This window comes from Rhineura floridana, chromosome 12 (genome assembly GCF_030035675.1).
Source record: "Rhineura floridana isolate rRhiFlo1 chromosome 12, rRhiFlo1.hap2, whole genome shotgun sequence".
In the NCBI taxonomy this organism is placed as follows: domain Eukaryota; kingdom Metazoa; phylum Chordata; class Lepidosauria; order Squamata; family Rhineuridae; genus Rhineura; species Rhineura floridana.
Window position 1 is genome coordinate 8,931,728 of NC_084491.1, and position 15,347 is coordinate 8,947,074.

General features: G+C 46.2%; 1 protein-coding gene across 12 annotated transcripts in view; it reads left to right on the plus strand.

Annotated features, from left to right (window-relative positions):
* ANK1 (ankyrin 1) overlaps nucleotides 1-15,347 on the plus strand; it is a 271,938-nt gene that overhangs the window by 163,327 nt on the left and 93,264 nt on the right. For all 12 annotated transcript variants that reach the window (XM_061592462.1, XM_061592466.1, XM_061592468.1 and 9 more), the window contains exons 8-15: nucleotides 1,343-1,441; nucleotides 4,320-4,418; nucleotides 5,780-5,977; nucleotides 6,070-6,168; nucleotides 10,055-10,153; nucleotides 11,860-11,958; nucleotides 13,593-13,790; nucleotides 14,440-14,538. In XM_061592462.1, coding sequence (XP_061448446.1) covers nucleotides 1,343-1,441; nucleotides 4,320-4,418; nucleotides 5,780-5,977; nucleotides 6,070-6,168; nucleotides 10,055-10,153; nucleotides 11,860-11,958; nucleotides 13,593-13,790; nucleotides 14,440-14,538 — 990 coding nt within the window. The remainder of the gene's footprint in view (nucleotides 1-1,342; nucleotides 1,442-4,319; nucleotides 4,419-5,779; nucleotides 5,978-6,069; nucleotides 6,169-10,054; nucleotides 10,154-11,859; nucleotides 11,959-13,592; nucleotides 13,791-14,439; nucleotides 14,539-15,347) is intronic.

Below are 15,347 nucleotides of genomic sequence, written 5' to 3' on the forward strand. Positions count from 1 at the left end.
TGAGGCAGCTGGGAGAGGTGCAGGAGCAGGGATGTAGTCGCCTAGGGTCTTGGGGTATCTTAAACCCTTTACGTTTTTAGGAGCAGGACCCCAGCAGGGTCCCTGTGTCTCCAGCATCCTGTGAGCCAATCAGCATGAAAGAGGAGTGTGTTAGCCGCTGAGAAGAATCTTCTAACGTGCATCCTTGACCTTTTCTGCTGATTGAAGCCAATCAGCGTGAAAGGAGATGAGTCAGCCACCTGGAAGAGTCTTCTCAGTAGCTAACACTCTCCTCTTTCATGCTTATTGACTGCTAGGGATGTCTATTATGAGAGAAGGCATTAGCAAGATCTCATTCCCAACCCCGCAGCAAAAAAGGGGGAGGGGCATGGCTATGACTAAAATGAAGGGACCCTGCACTTCTGGATTGGCCTCTATACTACTGTGCAGGAGCTTATTCGCCAAGACCCTTCCAGTGAGATGAGTTGCATGGATTGAACATCAACTGAAGTTTGATGGAGCCAGATTTCTCCTTGGGGGTCAGCTGACGGAAGGCTAAGTTAAGCTTATGTTGCAGCCTTGAGAAGTGTCCTTGAGGAACACAGCCAGTCTGTAAGGCTTGTGGCAGAACTGGAGCCGTGGCTGCCAAGATGCTTTGTTCAAGATGCGTTCACCCTTAGTGATGCTCTAGAGACCTGTATGAAAGGGAACGCTTGCCCTGCAGTCCTTATTTGATTCACCATGGACTGTAGCACTGTGGAACAACACAGGCTAAGCAGGTGGCAGGCCATAGGTTCAAACCTTGGCCCCAGATTCCTAGCAGAAAGGGCTAGACAAGAGTGGGGATCCTCAGGTTGAGGGCCAACATGTGGCCCTTCAGTCATCTCCATTTGGCCCTCAGAACTCTTTGCACCCTCCTTGAGTCTTCTTGCCTTGCTGGAATGTGATCTTGCAGTATAATGCTTCTTGGTGGCCTGGGTGCGAGTGTCAAAAAGTCTGTTTGAGGGTTTATAGAAACTAGCTTACTAGGGAAAAGTTACATTCATTGCTCTGTCCATTTTTGCCTCTGGCCCTGCCCACCACCGGCAGAAGGATGCTCAGAAAGGAATGTGGTCCTCGGGCAGAAAATTGTTCCATGTATTCACTCCTATACTGCTGGGGGGGGCATAGTTCAGTGGTAGAACTTTGCTTTGCAGTACGTTGCATGGAGAAGTTCCTTGGTCCAATCCCCTGACTGAGGAGAAACCATCCTGAGATCTGGCAAAGCTGCTGCCAGTCAGAACAGGCATTACTAGGCAAGATGAGACAATGGCCTGGCTTGAGTATCAGGCAGTTTCCTCTTTTCTTCTCTCTGCAAATACAGAACGGCATCACCCCGCTGCATATTGCTTCCCGTCGTGGCAACATTATCATGGTGCGCCTGCTGCTTGATCGGGGGGCCCACATCGAGACCCTCACCAAGGTAAGGCCTTGCACCGAGATGGGATTCTCAAGAGAGGCAGCCAAGAGGGGAAAAAAGGGTGGCAGCAATCCTCAGGTGGACCTGAGGGAGGTGGACCTCAAAATCTACTGAAGAAACTAGCTTGCTTTTTCGTGAAAGCATTCCAAGGTCTTCCTGAATAAGAAGTTTCTCTCAAACTGTTTGGAGAGTTCTTGAATATGATACTTGTGAAGTGTGTTAGGCACGACATTGTAGCGCATCCTTTCCTAACCTGGTGCCCCCCAGCTCTTTGGAATACAACTCCCATCTAGAGATGGAGGAGAAATTCAATTTGGTTCACATTTAAAGCGGAATATATCACATTTGCACTTCTGAAACATGAGAACCAAAACACAGCTATCATTCAAAATTTTCACTTACCCGAATTTTCCGATGCTGTTCTCCAACCAAAGAACTTACAAAAATGCATATATTAGGGGAAAATGTACATTAAAATAAATTTGTTAGTGAAAGCAACATACAAAAATGCATTATATTAGGAAAAATTGTTTGCAAAAATGTGTACTTCAGTCAAAACGTCATGCAAAAATGTGTTTAGTAGGAGAAATCTGCACTAAAATGCATGAGGATTTAATTTCTTTTTTTCACAAATTGCTGCAGAACTGAATTTAAGATTGGAAACCGAGAGAAACAAAATGGTTAGATATTTCCATCCCTGCTCCCATCAGGCCCAGCAAGTCCCAGGGAGTAGCAGTGCAAAACTGCTGGAGGGCAGGTTGGGGAAGGCTGTTGTAATGCTGCTGCAATGAACATACATTTCCAAATGTGTTTCAGCCAAAAGGGAAAACAGCCCCCTGCTGTCTTATTAGCCAGGAAATGTACCTTCTAACCAGAAGGATATCTCACGGCTTCCCTTCAGAGTCAGTCGTGATATATCACCATAGACATGGGGCTGCTATTTCACCTGTGGAAGATGATTACAGTTAGCCTAATTGGGTGTGTACTTCTGATTTATGCAGATCTTTTAAATCATTTAGTCTGATTGTTTTATTTTGGTATTCATAATTTGTGCATATGCCAAACAATTTATGTATTATTATTGTTATTGTTACTGTTACTGTTATTGCCATTAGGTCCCAGGGCTGGTTACAGAAATTTAAAATACAGTATTATTACAGTATGTAGACATCCATACATTAATAATAACCACTGAAGAAAACCTTTTGGTTGAAATGCGTTTCGATTTACATGAATGAAATTACATTTTAGATTTAGTTTGTTTTGTTTAACTATATTTACATTTGTGTTACAAATCTTGGTTACCAGATCAGTATTATATACTATTCTCTGATCCAAATTGTTTGTTACTATTACATTGGACAGGGCTTTTTCAAAGCAGATTTTCCAGCTGCACAAATTCCCCATCGGACACCCTGCGTTAAAGAAAGAAAATAAAAAAGTGGGGTGAAGCTGAATGAACACAAAGCATGCTTTCCTCTTTGCTGTTTCTCCATAGGAGCCTGTAGTAACTTTTTATCAACGACAATTCATTTATGAATCTTCATTAGTTCAGAAACCAGCAAGCATCAAAAAAGGGAATATTTTAAGGGTATTAAGTATTACTATTTAACAGTGGTGGCTGGTGGCTCCATGTCAATGGGGCAGTGGAATCCACTCTGGGTTTTAGTCTGATCTTCCAAGGAGCTGAAAACACCTTGGACAGCTCCTTGAAAGTTCAGGCCAAAACCCCGAGTGGATTCCACTGCCCTGATGACATGGAGCCATCCGCCACTACTGCTATTTGAGGATGCAACAAAGCATTACTTGCCCGAAGATGAAGGTGAAGAAGAGGAGGTTCTGGTGAAAAAGAAGAGTTTTATACGGTCTGGGTGGTTTGTTTTAAGTTTGGAAACTGAGTGCATTCTTCTACGCTTTGTGTGTACATTCTGTACCTAGCAGTGTCTGGCATATAATATGCCTAATGTTTTTAATTCTGGCCACGTTATCAGCTTTCCAACTCCACATTTTTTCCAACTCTCCACATTTTGTATTCAACTACACACTAAAAGAAAAAAGACTTTGGAACTATATTATCAGTTTTCTTTAAGATGGGATGTAGCCCAGCCTAAGAAGGGACAGTGCTATGTGGGAGCAGTAAATGGAAAAGAGGTGGGGTTGCAAGACAAAGCAGGCAAAAGAGGATCTAAAGCAGCCATAGAAAAGGGCCAAACACACAAAAAAGTCAGTTGAACAAGATGATAATGATGAGGTATTCAGTGCTAGTTCTACATGGAGTACACCCATTGACATTAATGGATATGACTATTAACTATTAATTTGATGAGGTCTACTCTGAGTAGGACTTAGCTGAATACAATCTATAATTATTACACTTGTATTCTCCTATATACACTTCCTCCAAGGAACTCAAGGTGGTGTGCCTTGTTCTCCACCACCTCATTTTATCCCCACAACAACCCTTTGAGGTAGGTTAGGCTGAGAGACCCAAGGCCACCCAGTGAGTTTCATGGCTGAGTGGGGGATTCAAACCCTGGTCTCGCAGGTCCCAAGGCCAGCTCTGTAACCACTATACCACGCTGGTTCCCTGTTTTATACTCCCTGTGTGTGCTTTGAGAAAATCAGTCTGCCTCTTCATCCAGGGTCAGCTGCTCGAGAGACACATGCAAGGAACACTGGAGGAAATTCCCTTGATAAAGAGATGGAATGTCCCGAAACACATTGAAAACACAACTTCTTGTGCAACTGTGTTTTTTGGGGGGTAGGGTGAGGTGGGGGGAGATGGCAAGACCAAGACACAACAGCAGCTGCAAGAGAGATCTGTTTCTGTTCCTACTTGCTCCACTGACTCATGTTACATCATTGTGCCATGTTTCTGCAGGATGAACTGACGCCGTTGCACTGTGCTGCCAGGAATGGGCATGTACGAATTGCCGAAATCCTGCTGGACCATGGTGCTCCCATCCAAGCTAAGACGAAGGTGCAGGGGCATGCTTTTCCTCTTTGCTACCCGCCACCCTGACACCGAATGATGGCTCTGGTTTCCCAGCTGCTGAGGTCACATCCGTACCATATATTTAAAGAACTCTTCTACCCAGTGGTGGCTGGTGCCAAGTCGGGCTGATGGGGCAGAAGGCCATAGGTGGAGCCATAGCCAATGACAGGCAGAGCCAACTCATTCTAGTTTTGCCCCTGTCATCCTCGGCTGAGCTCTACGAGGGCAGCACTGAGATTAAGGAGGAGGAGGAAGCTGACAGCCAGGGCCACCCCCTGGTCTGGATGTAAATAAGAAGATAGGCAGGTGTGGGCTGGCAGAGGGCAGACTGAGGGTGGTGGGACAGTGCCCCCCTAGCCACAGTGGACCGGCTTCCACTACTTTATACCACTTTAAGCAGTCAAGGCTTCCCCCAAAGAATCCTGGGAACTGCAGTTTGTTAAGGGTGCTGGGGACTGTATTTCTGTGAGGGGTCTCCTAATGACTCTCATCACCCTTAACAAGCTACAGTTCCCAGGATTCTTTGGGGGAAACCAGGGCTGTGTAAAGTGGTATAAGAGTGCTTTAAATGCATGGTGTGGATGTGGTATTCATTTTTCCCTCTCCCCTTGCCAGCTTCCACACCTCGCCACTGCCAGTCACAGGACAAAATATCTGAATAAAGCAAGAATGGAGTGTGTCTGGGAACACTGTTTTTCTTGAAAACTCTGGATCTGCTTTCCTGAAGCACCACTGTTCTGTTCTGGACCAAATTGTTCATTTAATTTAATTTATTGAATGGAATTTGCATATTGCTTAATTGTAAAAAAAAGAAAAGAGCCCTCTAAGGGGTGACATTATTAATGCAATTAATTAGCAATTTCTTGAATGCTCTTTTTTAAAAAAGTAAATAGCAGGTGTCTGTAAGGGGGAAGGAAGAGTAGCAAGGATGAACATGACAGACACAACTAAGTATATTTAGGTGTCTTTTCCAATGGGATTGTAGGCAAAAGTGCTTAGCCTTCCAGATATTGTTGGACGATAACTCCCATAATCCCTGACCATTGGCCGTGGTGGCTGGGGCTGGTGGCAGGTAGAGTCCAACAATACCAGTTGGGTAAGGCCAGTATAGCCAAAGGCTCACAGAAGAGGTGTGTCCTGAGCAAGGTTTGGAAAGACTACACCACTTAGGTTCCTCAAGACAGAAGCTGGGCTTTAATAAGCTGGATGAGGCCAGATCAACAGTACTGTCCTCCCACTGATGTTGTCCCTTCACAGTGCTCCAGCCAGCAGCTTTCACTTGGCCTCCCACTCTTTGAGCTTGCTTGGGAGGGATGAGGCTCTAATGGTGCATTCCCTTGTCACAGAACGGCCTGTCCCCCATCCACATGGCCTCCCAGGGAGACCACTTGGACTGTGTGAGACTCCTGCTGCAGTATAATGCTGACATCGATGACATCACCCTGGACCACCTGACGCCCCTGCACGTGGCTGCCCATTGTGGCCACCACCGAGTGGCCAAAATCCTGCTGGAAAAGGGGGCAAAGCCGAATGCACGGGCACTGGTGAGGAGGGAAAGGAAGCGGCAGGAGGGCAAGGGTGGGCCACGTGTCTCTGCCATGGAGCTGATGAGGCCTCTCTTTCTCTGTGCCTGCAGAATGGCTTCACCCCTCTGCACATTGCCTGCAAGAAGAACCACATCCGGGTGATGGAGCTGTTGCTGAAGACGGGGGCCTCCATTGATGCAGTCACTGAGGTACCTAGAGCCCCAAGTTTGTAAGACAGGAAGCTGTGTGGCACATTGACATCACCATGATCATAACATGTCACTGGGTTGTTTTTTTTTTCCTTTTAACTTATATTAACTAGGGGAAATGTCTGAACAAATATTACGGGCTGGCTGCAGAGGGTGGTAAGGTTAGGCATTGACCAGGGCCCCAAGTCCAGCAGAGGGCCCGCTGCCCTAATAGCACTACTGTTTCCAGTTGGCACAGAGTTTCTGAGAAGACTCTTCACAGGACAAGCAAATTCTCAATTTGCATGACCCATCCCTCTTGCAGGTTAGGGGGGGTCACCGAGGAAGCAATGGCTGAGGGACCCCAACATCCTGGACCCAACACTGCAAATATTAATTAGCATGATTTTTCAAGAGAAAAAAACAGTTTAGATGAACATCCCACAACTTGAAGAACTTGGGCTGCAAAGTTGGAGAACTGCATTACAGAATTTGGATAAGTGTGAATTTGAAGGAGTTATTAGGAGGCACCTCTTCCTCTCACAGACAATTCCCAGAGGTCCCTGGGAACAGCAATTGAATGTTAAACCACTCTAGGAACTGTAGCTCTGTGAGGAGAAGAGGGGTCTCCTAACAACTCTCAGGACCCTTCACAAACTACACTTTCCAGGTTTCTTTGGGGGAAGCCACAACTGTTTAAAGTGATATGATACCACTTTAAATGTATAGTGCAAATGGGGTGTTAGTGTTTATTGTATGAAAATATTGAAATAACTTGTTCTAGCCAAGAGGAAAATAGATTTTAATCAAAGAATCATAAAATAGTTGAAAAGCACCTTTCCCTCACACCCTCTAATATTACATCTGGAATGACTCAGGGTGTTTTCTTGGTCACACAGAGTTTGGTTGATTGCTTTTTGAGATCTGGATGGGATCTTCACCCTTGTCCCATCCATGACAGTGGAAATATCATTTCCTCCAAGCTCTGACTCACCGTTTGGCTTATAGCAAAGGGAAATCTCTTGGCATTTGTGGCAGTGTGTGTGTGTGAGGTTTGACTAGTTTTAGAATGTTCAGTTGATTAATCATCTGCCTTGTAACAGAAGTGATTACATTTAAATATCCATTTTGTCTTGGCGTGTAGAAGCTGTTTCAGAGGTTTTCATGCATTACGTAAATAAGAATATTGGAAGAGCCTGCTGGAACAGACCAAGGATCTATCTAATCCAAGATCATGCTTATTTTATTTATTTATTTATTAATATTTGATTTATATCCTGCTCTTCCTCCCAGCAGAAGCCCAGGGCGGCAAACAAAAGCACTAAAAACACTTTAAAACATCATAAAAACAGACTTTAAAATTCATTAAAACAAAACATCTTTAAAAATATTTTTTTAAAGCTTTCAAGACATCTTAAAAAAAGAAGAAGGCTAAAAACATATTGTTATTTTTAAAAAAGGTTTTAAAAAATATTAAAAAGCAATTCCAACACAAACACAGACTGGGATAAGGTCTCAACTTAAAAGGCTTGTTGAAAGAGGAAGGCCTTCAATAGGCACCGAAAAGATAACAGAGGTGGCGTCTGTCTAATATTTAAGGGGAGGGAATTCCACAGGGTAGGTGCTGCCACACTAAAGGTCCGTTTCCTATGTTGTGTGTAACGGACCTCCTGATAAGATGGTATCTGCAGGAGGCCCTCATCTGAAGAGCGCAGTGATCAACTGGGTATATAAGGGATAAGACGGTCTTTTAGGTATCCTGGTCCCAAGCTGTATAGGGCTTTGTGCACCAAAACTAGAACCTGGAACTTGTCCTGGTAGCAAATGGGCAGCCAGTGCAATTCTTTCAGCAGTGGAGTGACATGTTGACGATACTCTGCCCCAGTGAGCAGTCTTGCTGCCGCATTTTGCACCAGCTGCAACTTCCAGACCAACCTCAAGGGAGCCCCACATAGAGCGCATTACAGTAATCCAACCTGGAGGTTACCAGTGAATGGACAACAGTGGTCAGGCTATCCTGGTCCAGAAACGGCTGCAGCTGTCTTACCAGCTGAAGCTAGTAAAAGGTACTCCTAGCCACGGAGGTCACCTGGGCCTCTAGTGACAAAGATGGATCCAGGAGCACCCCCAGACTACAGAACTGCTCTTTCAGATGGAGTACGACCCCATCCAAAGCAGGCAACTGACCAGTTATCCAAACTCGGGAACTACCAACCCACAGCGCCTCCGTCCTGCTAGAATTCAGACTCAGTCTATTGGCCCTCATCCAGCCCACCACCGAGTCCAGGCAGTGGTCCAGGACTTGCATGACCTCTCCCGATTCAGATGTTACAGAGAAATAGAGCTGGGTATCATCAGCGTACTGCTGACACCTTACCCCAAATCTCTTGATGACCGCTCCCAAGGGCTTCATATAGATGTTAAACAGTGTGGGGGACAAGATGATGCCCTGCCCACAGCACAACTGCCAGGGCGCCGAAAGACAATCACTAAAACTCCATTTCCTGGAGTTGATGTCAACAGACCCCTGACAATATGGAAAAGCTCCACTGAATGGCTACTTGAGGATGCGATGGAGGCAGAGAAGTGGGCCTTCTTCGCTGCCCTCACTGCCACACATTTGGCACAGTTATGATGTTTTACTCGTGCCTGATCAGCCACACAGCACATCTTTTGCCATTTGCACTCTAGTCATCATCCAGCCTGTTTCACTGCTTCCAACTATGGCCAGCAGATAGATGCTTCCAGGAAGCCCAGAAGCAGAGGAGGATGGTGAGAGCCCCTTTCCTTTCTTTGCCTGCCAATATTCAGCGATGCACTGCTTCTGGACATGGAGGTTCCATTTACTAATCCTGGCTAATTACCATTGATTGAATTGAATTTGTAATGATGCATGTAGGCATCCTCCGTGGCGCAGAGTGGTAAGCGGCGGTAACGCAGCCGAAGCTCTGCTCACGGCCGGAGTTTGATTCCAACGGAAGGAGGAAGTCAAATCTCTGGTAAAAGGGGTCGAGGTCCACTCAGCCTTCCATCCATCCGTGGTCGGTAAAATGAGTACCCAGCATATGCTGGGGGGTAAAGAAAGGCCAGGGACGGAACTGGCAATCCCACCCCATATAAACGGTCTGCCTAGTAAATGTCGCAAGACGTAACCCTAAGTTTCGGAAACGACTCACACTACAAGTGCAGGGACACCTTTACCTTTAAGCATCCTACAATACTGTCTAAACCAGGTGCGGGGAGCCTTTGGCCCTCCAGATGTAGCTGAAGTACAACTCCCATCATCCTTGACCATTGGTTGTGCTTGCTAGGGCTGATGGGAGTTGTAGTTCAGCAACACTCTGAAGGCCAAAGGTTCCCCACACCTGGTCTAAACCAGTGTTGCCCACCTTCTGAACCATTCTAGCAAAATCTTAGTATAAGTGCTTTTTAAGGCATTGAAGGAAACGTGAGATAGCACACAATTTCTCACACTTGCTTGCTGTTGGCCATCATTGATATTTTCTTTTTCATCCTCTATTTGCAACAGCACACCAGAACCAAAACAATCTGAGAATATAAACAAGGGTGTCATTGACTCTCTTGGCCCAGTCTACTAGGCTGTAATCCTGTGCATGTCTACTCATAAGTAAGCTCCATTAAATTCCATGGATCTTACCCGTAAGTGGGTATAGGATCGCAGCCCAAAACTGCAACTGCAACTTCATTCAACTAAAGATCCACATGTGTACCCGTGATTCATGTATGTTTTTTAGATTGTTATCCGAAGATGCTGGGTGGGTGGCAAAAGATTTAAGGGGCAGAGTTCTATCTGCGTCTTAGGAGCCAGGACTAAGTGACTGTTTTCAGCTGCACAGAAGCCATGAGTAGACTCTGTGTCCATTTCTTCCCTCTCTTCTGTCTGCAGTCTGGCCTGACCCCTCTTCACGTGGCTTCCTTCATGGGGAACCTTCCAATTGTCAAGATCCTGCTGCAACGTGGAGCGTCTCCCAATGTTTCTAATGTGGTGAGTCAATTGCAGGGAGAAGAGTTGAGTGGAGGTAGGGGGACCTCAGGTTCTAGAGGTGGAAGGGTAGTCTCTGGGGACCCACGAGCATTTGGGCTCAGGCTTAGGGAGCCAAAGACTCAGCCCAGAAAGAGCTTTGGCCCTGGGGATTTGCCACCTGCAGGGGTTTGGGACTAGAATACTTTTTCTGAGGGCTGTGACCCATCTTGTGTCACAATCTAGAGAGTCTTAAAACAGCAAGATGGATCTCTGTAATTGGCAGTGGTGGCTGGTGGCTCCATGTCAGTGGAATCCACTCTGGGTTTTAGTCCAAACTTTGAAAGTTCAGACTAAAACTCGGAGCAGATTCCACTGCCCCACTGACATGGAGCCACCAGCCTCTACTGGTAGTAAGTGTGTGTTCCAAAGGTACAAATCCTTTTGCTTAATGAGTTGACTTTTGCATTTCTGTTGATGGCTCTTAAGAGTGTGTAAACAAGACTAAAAGATAACATAAATGTTTCCCCCCCCATGGCCTGCTTTTTCCACAATTTATTTATTTCAAAAATTCATATACTACTTAAATCTCTAAACAGTGTACAGTAAGATTACAACAGATACAATAGAGATAAAAATCAGCTAACATTAACCATGAATGCAGAAATATATCTGTGCATGTCTTCAATGGTCTTTGGACCAGTGGAACACCATTCCCTTCTGAAATGGCGCCACTGGCTTCAGGCGCTGGGGAGTGAGTGGGAGGGGATTTACACCTCAGGCCTTTGGGATCATGCAGAATCTAAACCTGGCACAATTTTTTAAAGCCAAATTCAGATCTGAATTACACGTTCAGAAATAAGTGGTATAGCCAGGGTGAAGTGTCGTTAGCTCAGTCGTAAAGCGCCTGCTTTGCACGCAGAAGTTCCCAGCTCCAGTTGCTGGCATCCCCAGGTGCAGCTGAGAAAGCCCTCTCTGTGAAGTCCCGTGTGGACAGTACTGAGCCAGTGAGGCCAGTGGCCTTGGTCTGTGTAAGAGAACTTCCTTTGTTCCTAACCGTTCCCAGGTCACACACACACCATATATGGAACGTACGCTTAAAGCACATTGCTTCTCCCAAAGGATCAGGAGGACTATCCTTTAACCCTCACGGACCTACAATTCCCAGCACCCTTAACAAGCTCCAGTTCCCAGGATTCTTTGGGGGAACCCATGTGCTTTAAATGTGCTTTAAAGCAGCCTTTCCCAGCCTTTGGGTCCCCAGATGTTGCTGGACTACAACTCCCATCAGCCCCAGCCAGCCTGGCCAATGGTCAGAAATTATGGGAACTGTAGTCCAGCCACATCTGGGGACCCAAAGCCTGGGAAAGGCTGCTTTAAATATATGGTGTGGATGTGTCCTTAGGTTGTATTGCTTCAGATTGCATGTTTGAATGCCCTGTCTCATCTGAAAGCACCCTGGTTTGTGGGAATGTGGCATGACAGTGAGATGGTTCTTACCTAGCCTTCATTCTTAATTTTCTACAGTCAGGGAGGCTTTCATTTTGGGGGGACATGTAGTTCTTCATCCCACCTGTTTGGGCTTGGGTAAAGCCTTTGTACTGCTGAGTGCAAGAGTATCCCCACCCCTCAATAGTTCTGATGAAGATTGATCAGATGATCACAGGACAAGATCTTTCTCAGCGGCTGACATTATCAGGAACCTCCCTCCCCTTTTTTTCATTGCACAGAAGGTGGAGACGCCCCTCCATATGGCAGCCCGGGCTGGGCACACAGAAGTAGCTAAATACCTGCTCCAGAACAAGGCCAAAGTCAATGCCAAGGCTAAGGTGGGTGCCTGCTAGTCTTTGTTGGCTCGCAGAAATCACAACCCAGTCTCCTGCCTCTGTGGGTGGCTGCGCTTGTTAGTATGGAGGCATCATATGATTGCAGAATCTAGAACTCAGAAGCGATATCCAGATTTATTGTCATCTTGTCTTTATTGTATTCTTTATTAAATAGCAAATGCCACTTTTTTCTACCTCTCATGGTTTTGCAGAGAGAGAGAGAGAAAAATAAGTAACTGTGGATAGGGAGTTTTTGGTGGGAGGCGATTCTGTTGTGGGATAGGTAGTTAATATGTGTAAATATATGCGTGCAGCATTTGAAGATTTAAACTGAACTTGAAGAGAAAATGGCACATATATGGCATCAGCAGGCCAATGGTTCTAGGCCAGTGCAGAAATTGTCCACTGGGCAGTATCCAGCTCCCTTTTTCTGTCAGCTCAAGATTTCCACTTGTGCAATGGAACTTCCCCCCCTCTTTGTGTGCGCCTTGTGTCCTCCACAAATCTGCACCAGAGGGTTGGGGAAACCCTCAGAACAGAGCGTGGGGGGGAGGAAAGGGGAGCAAGTTTCATTGGGCAAGTGGAAATCCTTGGCCGACTCAACGAGGAAGTTAGAGCTTTGTTTGATCCTGCCCATTGGGCACAGGATTTGGCATTTGGAAAACCTCAGCCTTCCCTTTCACAGGTTTCTAGTCCCCTTAAATATTAGGCAGGCGCCATCTCTGTTATCCTCCGTTGCTTATTGAAGACATTCTTCTTTCAACAAGCCTTTTAAGTTGAGACCTATCCCAGTCTCTGTCTCTGTTGGAATTGCTTTTTAATATGTTCTTAAACCTTTTTAAAAATGTTTTTAATCTTAGATGTTTTGAAAGGTTTTTGGTGCTTTTGTTTGCCACCCAGGGCTCCTGTTGGGAGGAAGGGCGGGATATAAATAAAATAATAATATTAATAATTTCAAAGAAGCAGGGACTTCAGTGTAATGCATGGCTCATCCCCTTTCCTCATAACAAGCAGAAACAGAACAAAGGGGCCGATCAGTGCAGATCTGCAAAATGCTTGGAGATTGCTGGATTCTGCTTGATGCAGCATAGAATGTTGAATTTCATTTTGTAACAGCCCTGTGGTGCATGTACCTTTTGACTGAGCCTCTCTGCCAATACCTGGGTGGGGTTGGTCTTCAAGTGAGGTCTCACAATGGGATAGGGAAGAAATTTGATTCAGTTTGCACATAAAGGTGAATCTACCTACTTTGCACTTCCTGAAACAATATGCGAACCAAAATGCATGCATCAAAATTTGCACGTCTCTGAATTTTGCAGTGCAGTTTTCTAACCAAATAATGTGTACAAAAATGCATCTGCCAGGGTAAATCGTACATAAAAATGCATATAACTGTGAAAACAACATGCACAAATGCATTATATTAGGGGAACTTGCTTGCAAAAATGTGTATATTCGGAGACGCTGACAATTTTTTCGTGAGGACTTTTTAAACAAAAGAATTTGCAAAATGCGGTGCAACAGTGGAGGACCAATTTTAAGCCTGGAAAATGAGAAATAGAGAGAAACCCAAATGGACCGATTGCCCATCCCTCACTGAGAGAGATTCTTCTTCTTCTTCTACCCTCCCATCATAGGATGACCAGACACCACTACACTGTGCAGCCCGCCTTGGGCACTGCCCCATGGTGAAGCTGCTGCTGGAGACTGGTGCTGATCCCAACCTGTCCACGACAGCCGGACACACGCCCTTGCACATCACGGCACGTGAGGGCCACTTGGACTGTGCCTGTGCCCTCCTTGACAAGGAGGCTTCGCAGACTGTCATGACCAAGGTAGAGAAAAAGGGACGCTGGGACACATTCCTCCCAGCTCTCCTTCTCTTTCTCACCCAAGCACGTAGGGCTGGCCACCTTGGTGGCTGGGGGCTCTGTGTCAGTGGGGAAGTGGAATCTGCTCCAGGTTTTAGTCTGAACTTTCAGGGAGCTGTCCAAGGTGCTCCCACCCCCTGCCCATGGGAGAGCTGTTTGCAAAACTCCACAGGCCTATAACCTATTCTGTAGTCTGCATGGCTGTGGAGTAGAAGAGGGCTGCAGGGACATGGAAGAGCCTCATCCTCATGCCAGGACAGTGTAGAAAGGGGTGTGGGTGATTGGTGCATCATCTGAATCAGAATCGTCCTCTGGCCCAAACTGGGGACCCTGAGCAGGGGACATGACACACTAGTCTACAGTATTGACCAACAGGTATTGACCAACTGTTAACTAGGAGAGAAATTCTGTATTCTTTTAGTTTTAGATGTCATCTCTGTATCTCTCCCGCAAGCCGGATGCTGCTTGTGTTGGGGTTGAGAAGGGAAACCTGGACAGTCTTTGGGTTGCCTCCTCCTAAGGCCTGCTCTACCCCATTCATCCTGATCCTGCTTGAGCTACAGTCTCCCTCTCCCACTCCAGCCAGGCACTGATGCTTCCTGTTTCTCCCCAGAAAGGATTTACCCCTCTGCACGTTGCTTCCAAATATGGGAAAGTAGATGTCGCCAAGGTCCTGCTGGAGCACCACGCACAGCCCAACACAGCAGGGAAGGTGTGTATATCCCCCCTTACAGGATGCAGGTGGCACTGGCTGGAGATGCTGTGGTCCTGAGGAATTCAGACCTGGCTATGGCAACATGTGCCTTATCTTAGTTGCAGCAGGGTGGGATGATTCAATGCATCCTCCATGAGCCTACTTTTGAAGAATCTTCTGGTGCTTTAGTTGGCCCAGAATTAGCAACTGCAAGGATGCTATTGGGCACACACACCCATGAGGCAATATTATCCCTATTCTGCAGCTTCTGCATTGGGTTGCCAGTTTGCTTCCAGGCACAATTCAAAGTGCTGTGAGTTATCTATGGAGCTCTAAAAGGCTTGGGTCCAGGATACCTGAGGACCTCATCCTCTGGGACCAGCTTCCCTGCTCCTGAAGATCAGGGGAAGAGGTCCTTCTCTGTTTCCCACCAAAGGTGGAGGCATGGTTGATGGTGACAAGGGACAGGGCCTTCTCTGTGGCTGCACCAATATTGTGGAAATCTTGGCCCCACAAGATTCAGCCCCCCTTTCTGGTGATCTTTCCCTGGTTGGTGAAGACATTTTTATTCCAGTAGGTTTTTATCTTAGGTGCATAGGAATGTAGGTAGCTGCCTTATACTGAGCCAGACCATTGGGCTGTCTAGATCAATATTGTCTACACCACTGGTCTTCAAGCTTGGTTCCCCAGATGTTGATGAACTACAACTCCCATCAACCCCAGGCAGTATGGTTAATGGACATGGATGATGGGAGTTGTAGTCCATCAACATCTGGGGACCCAAGGCTGAAGAACACTGATCTACACTGACTGGCAGTGACCCTCCA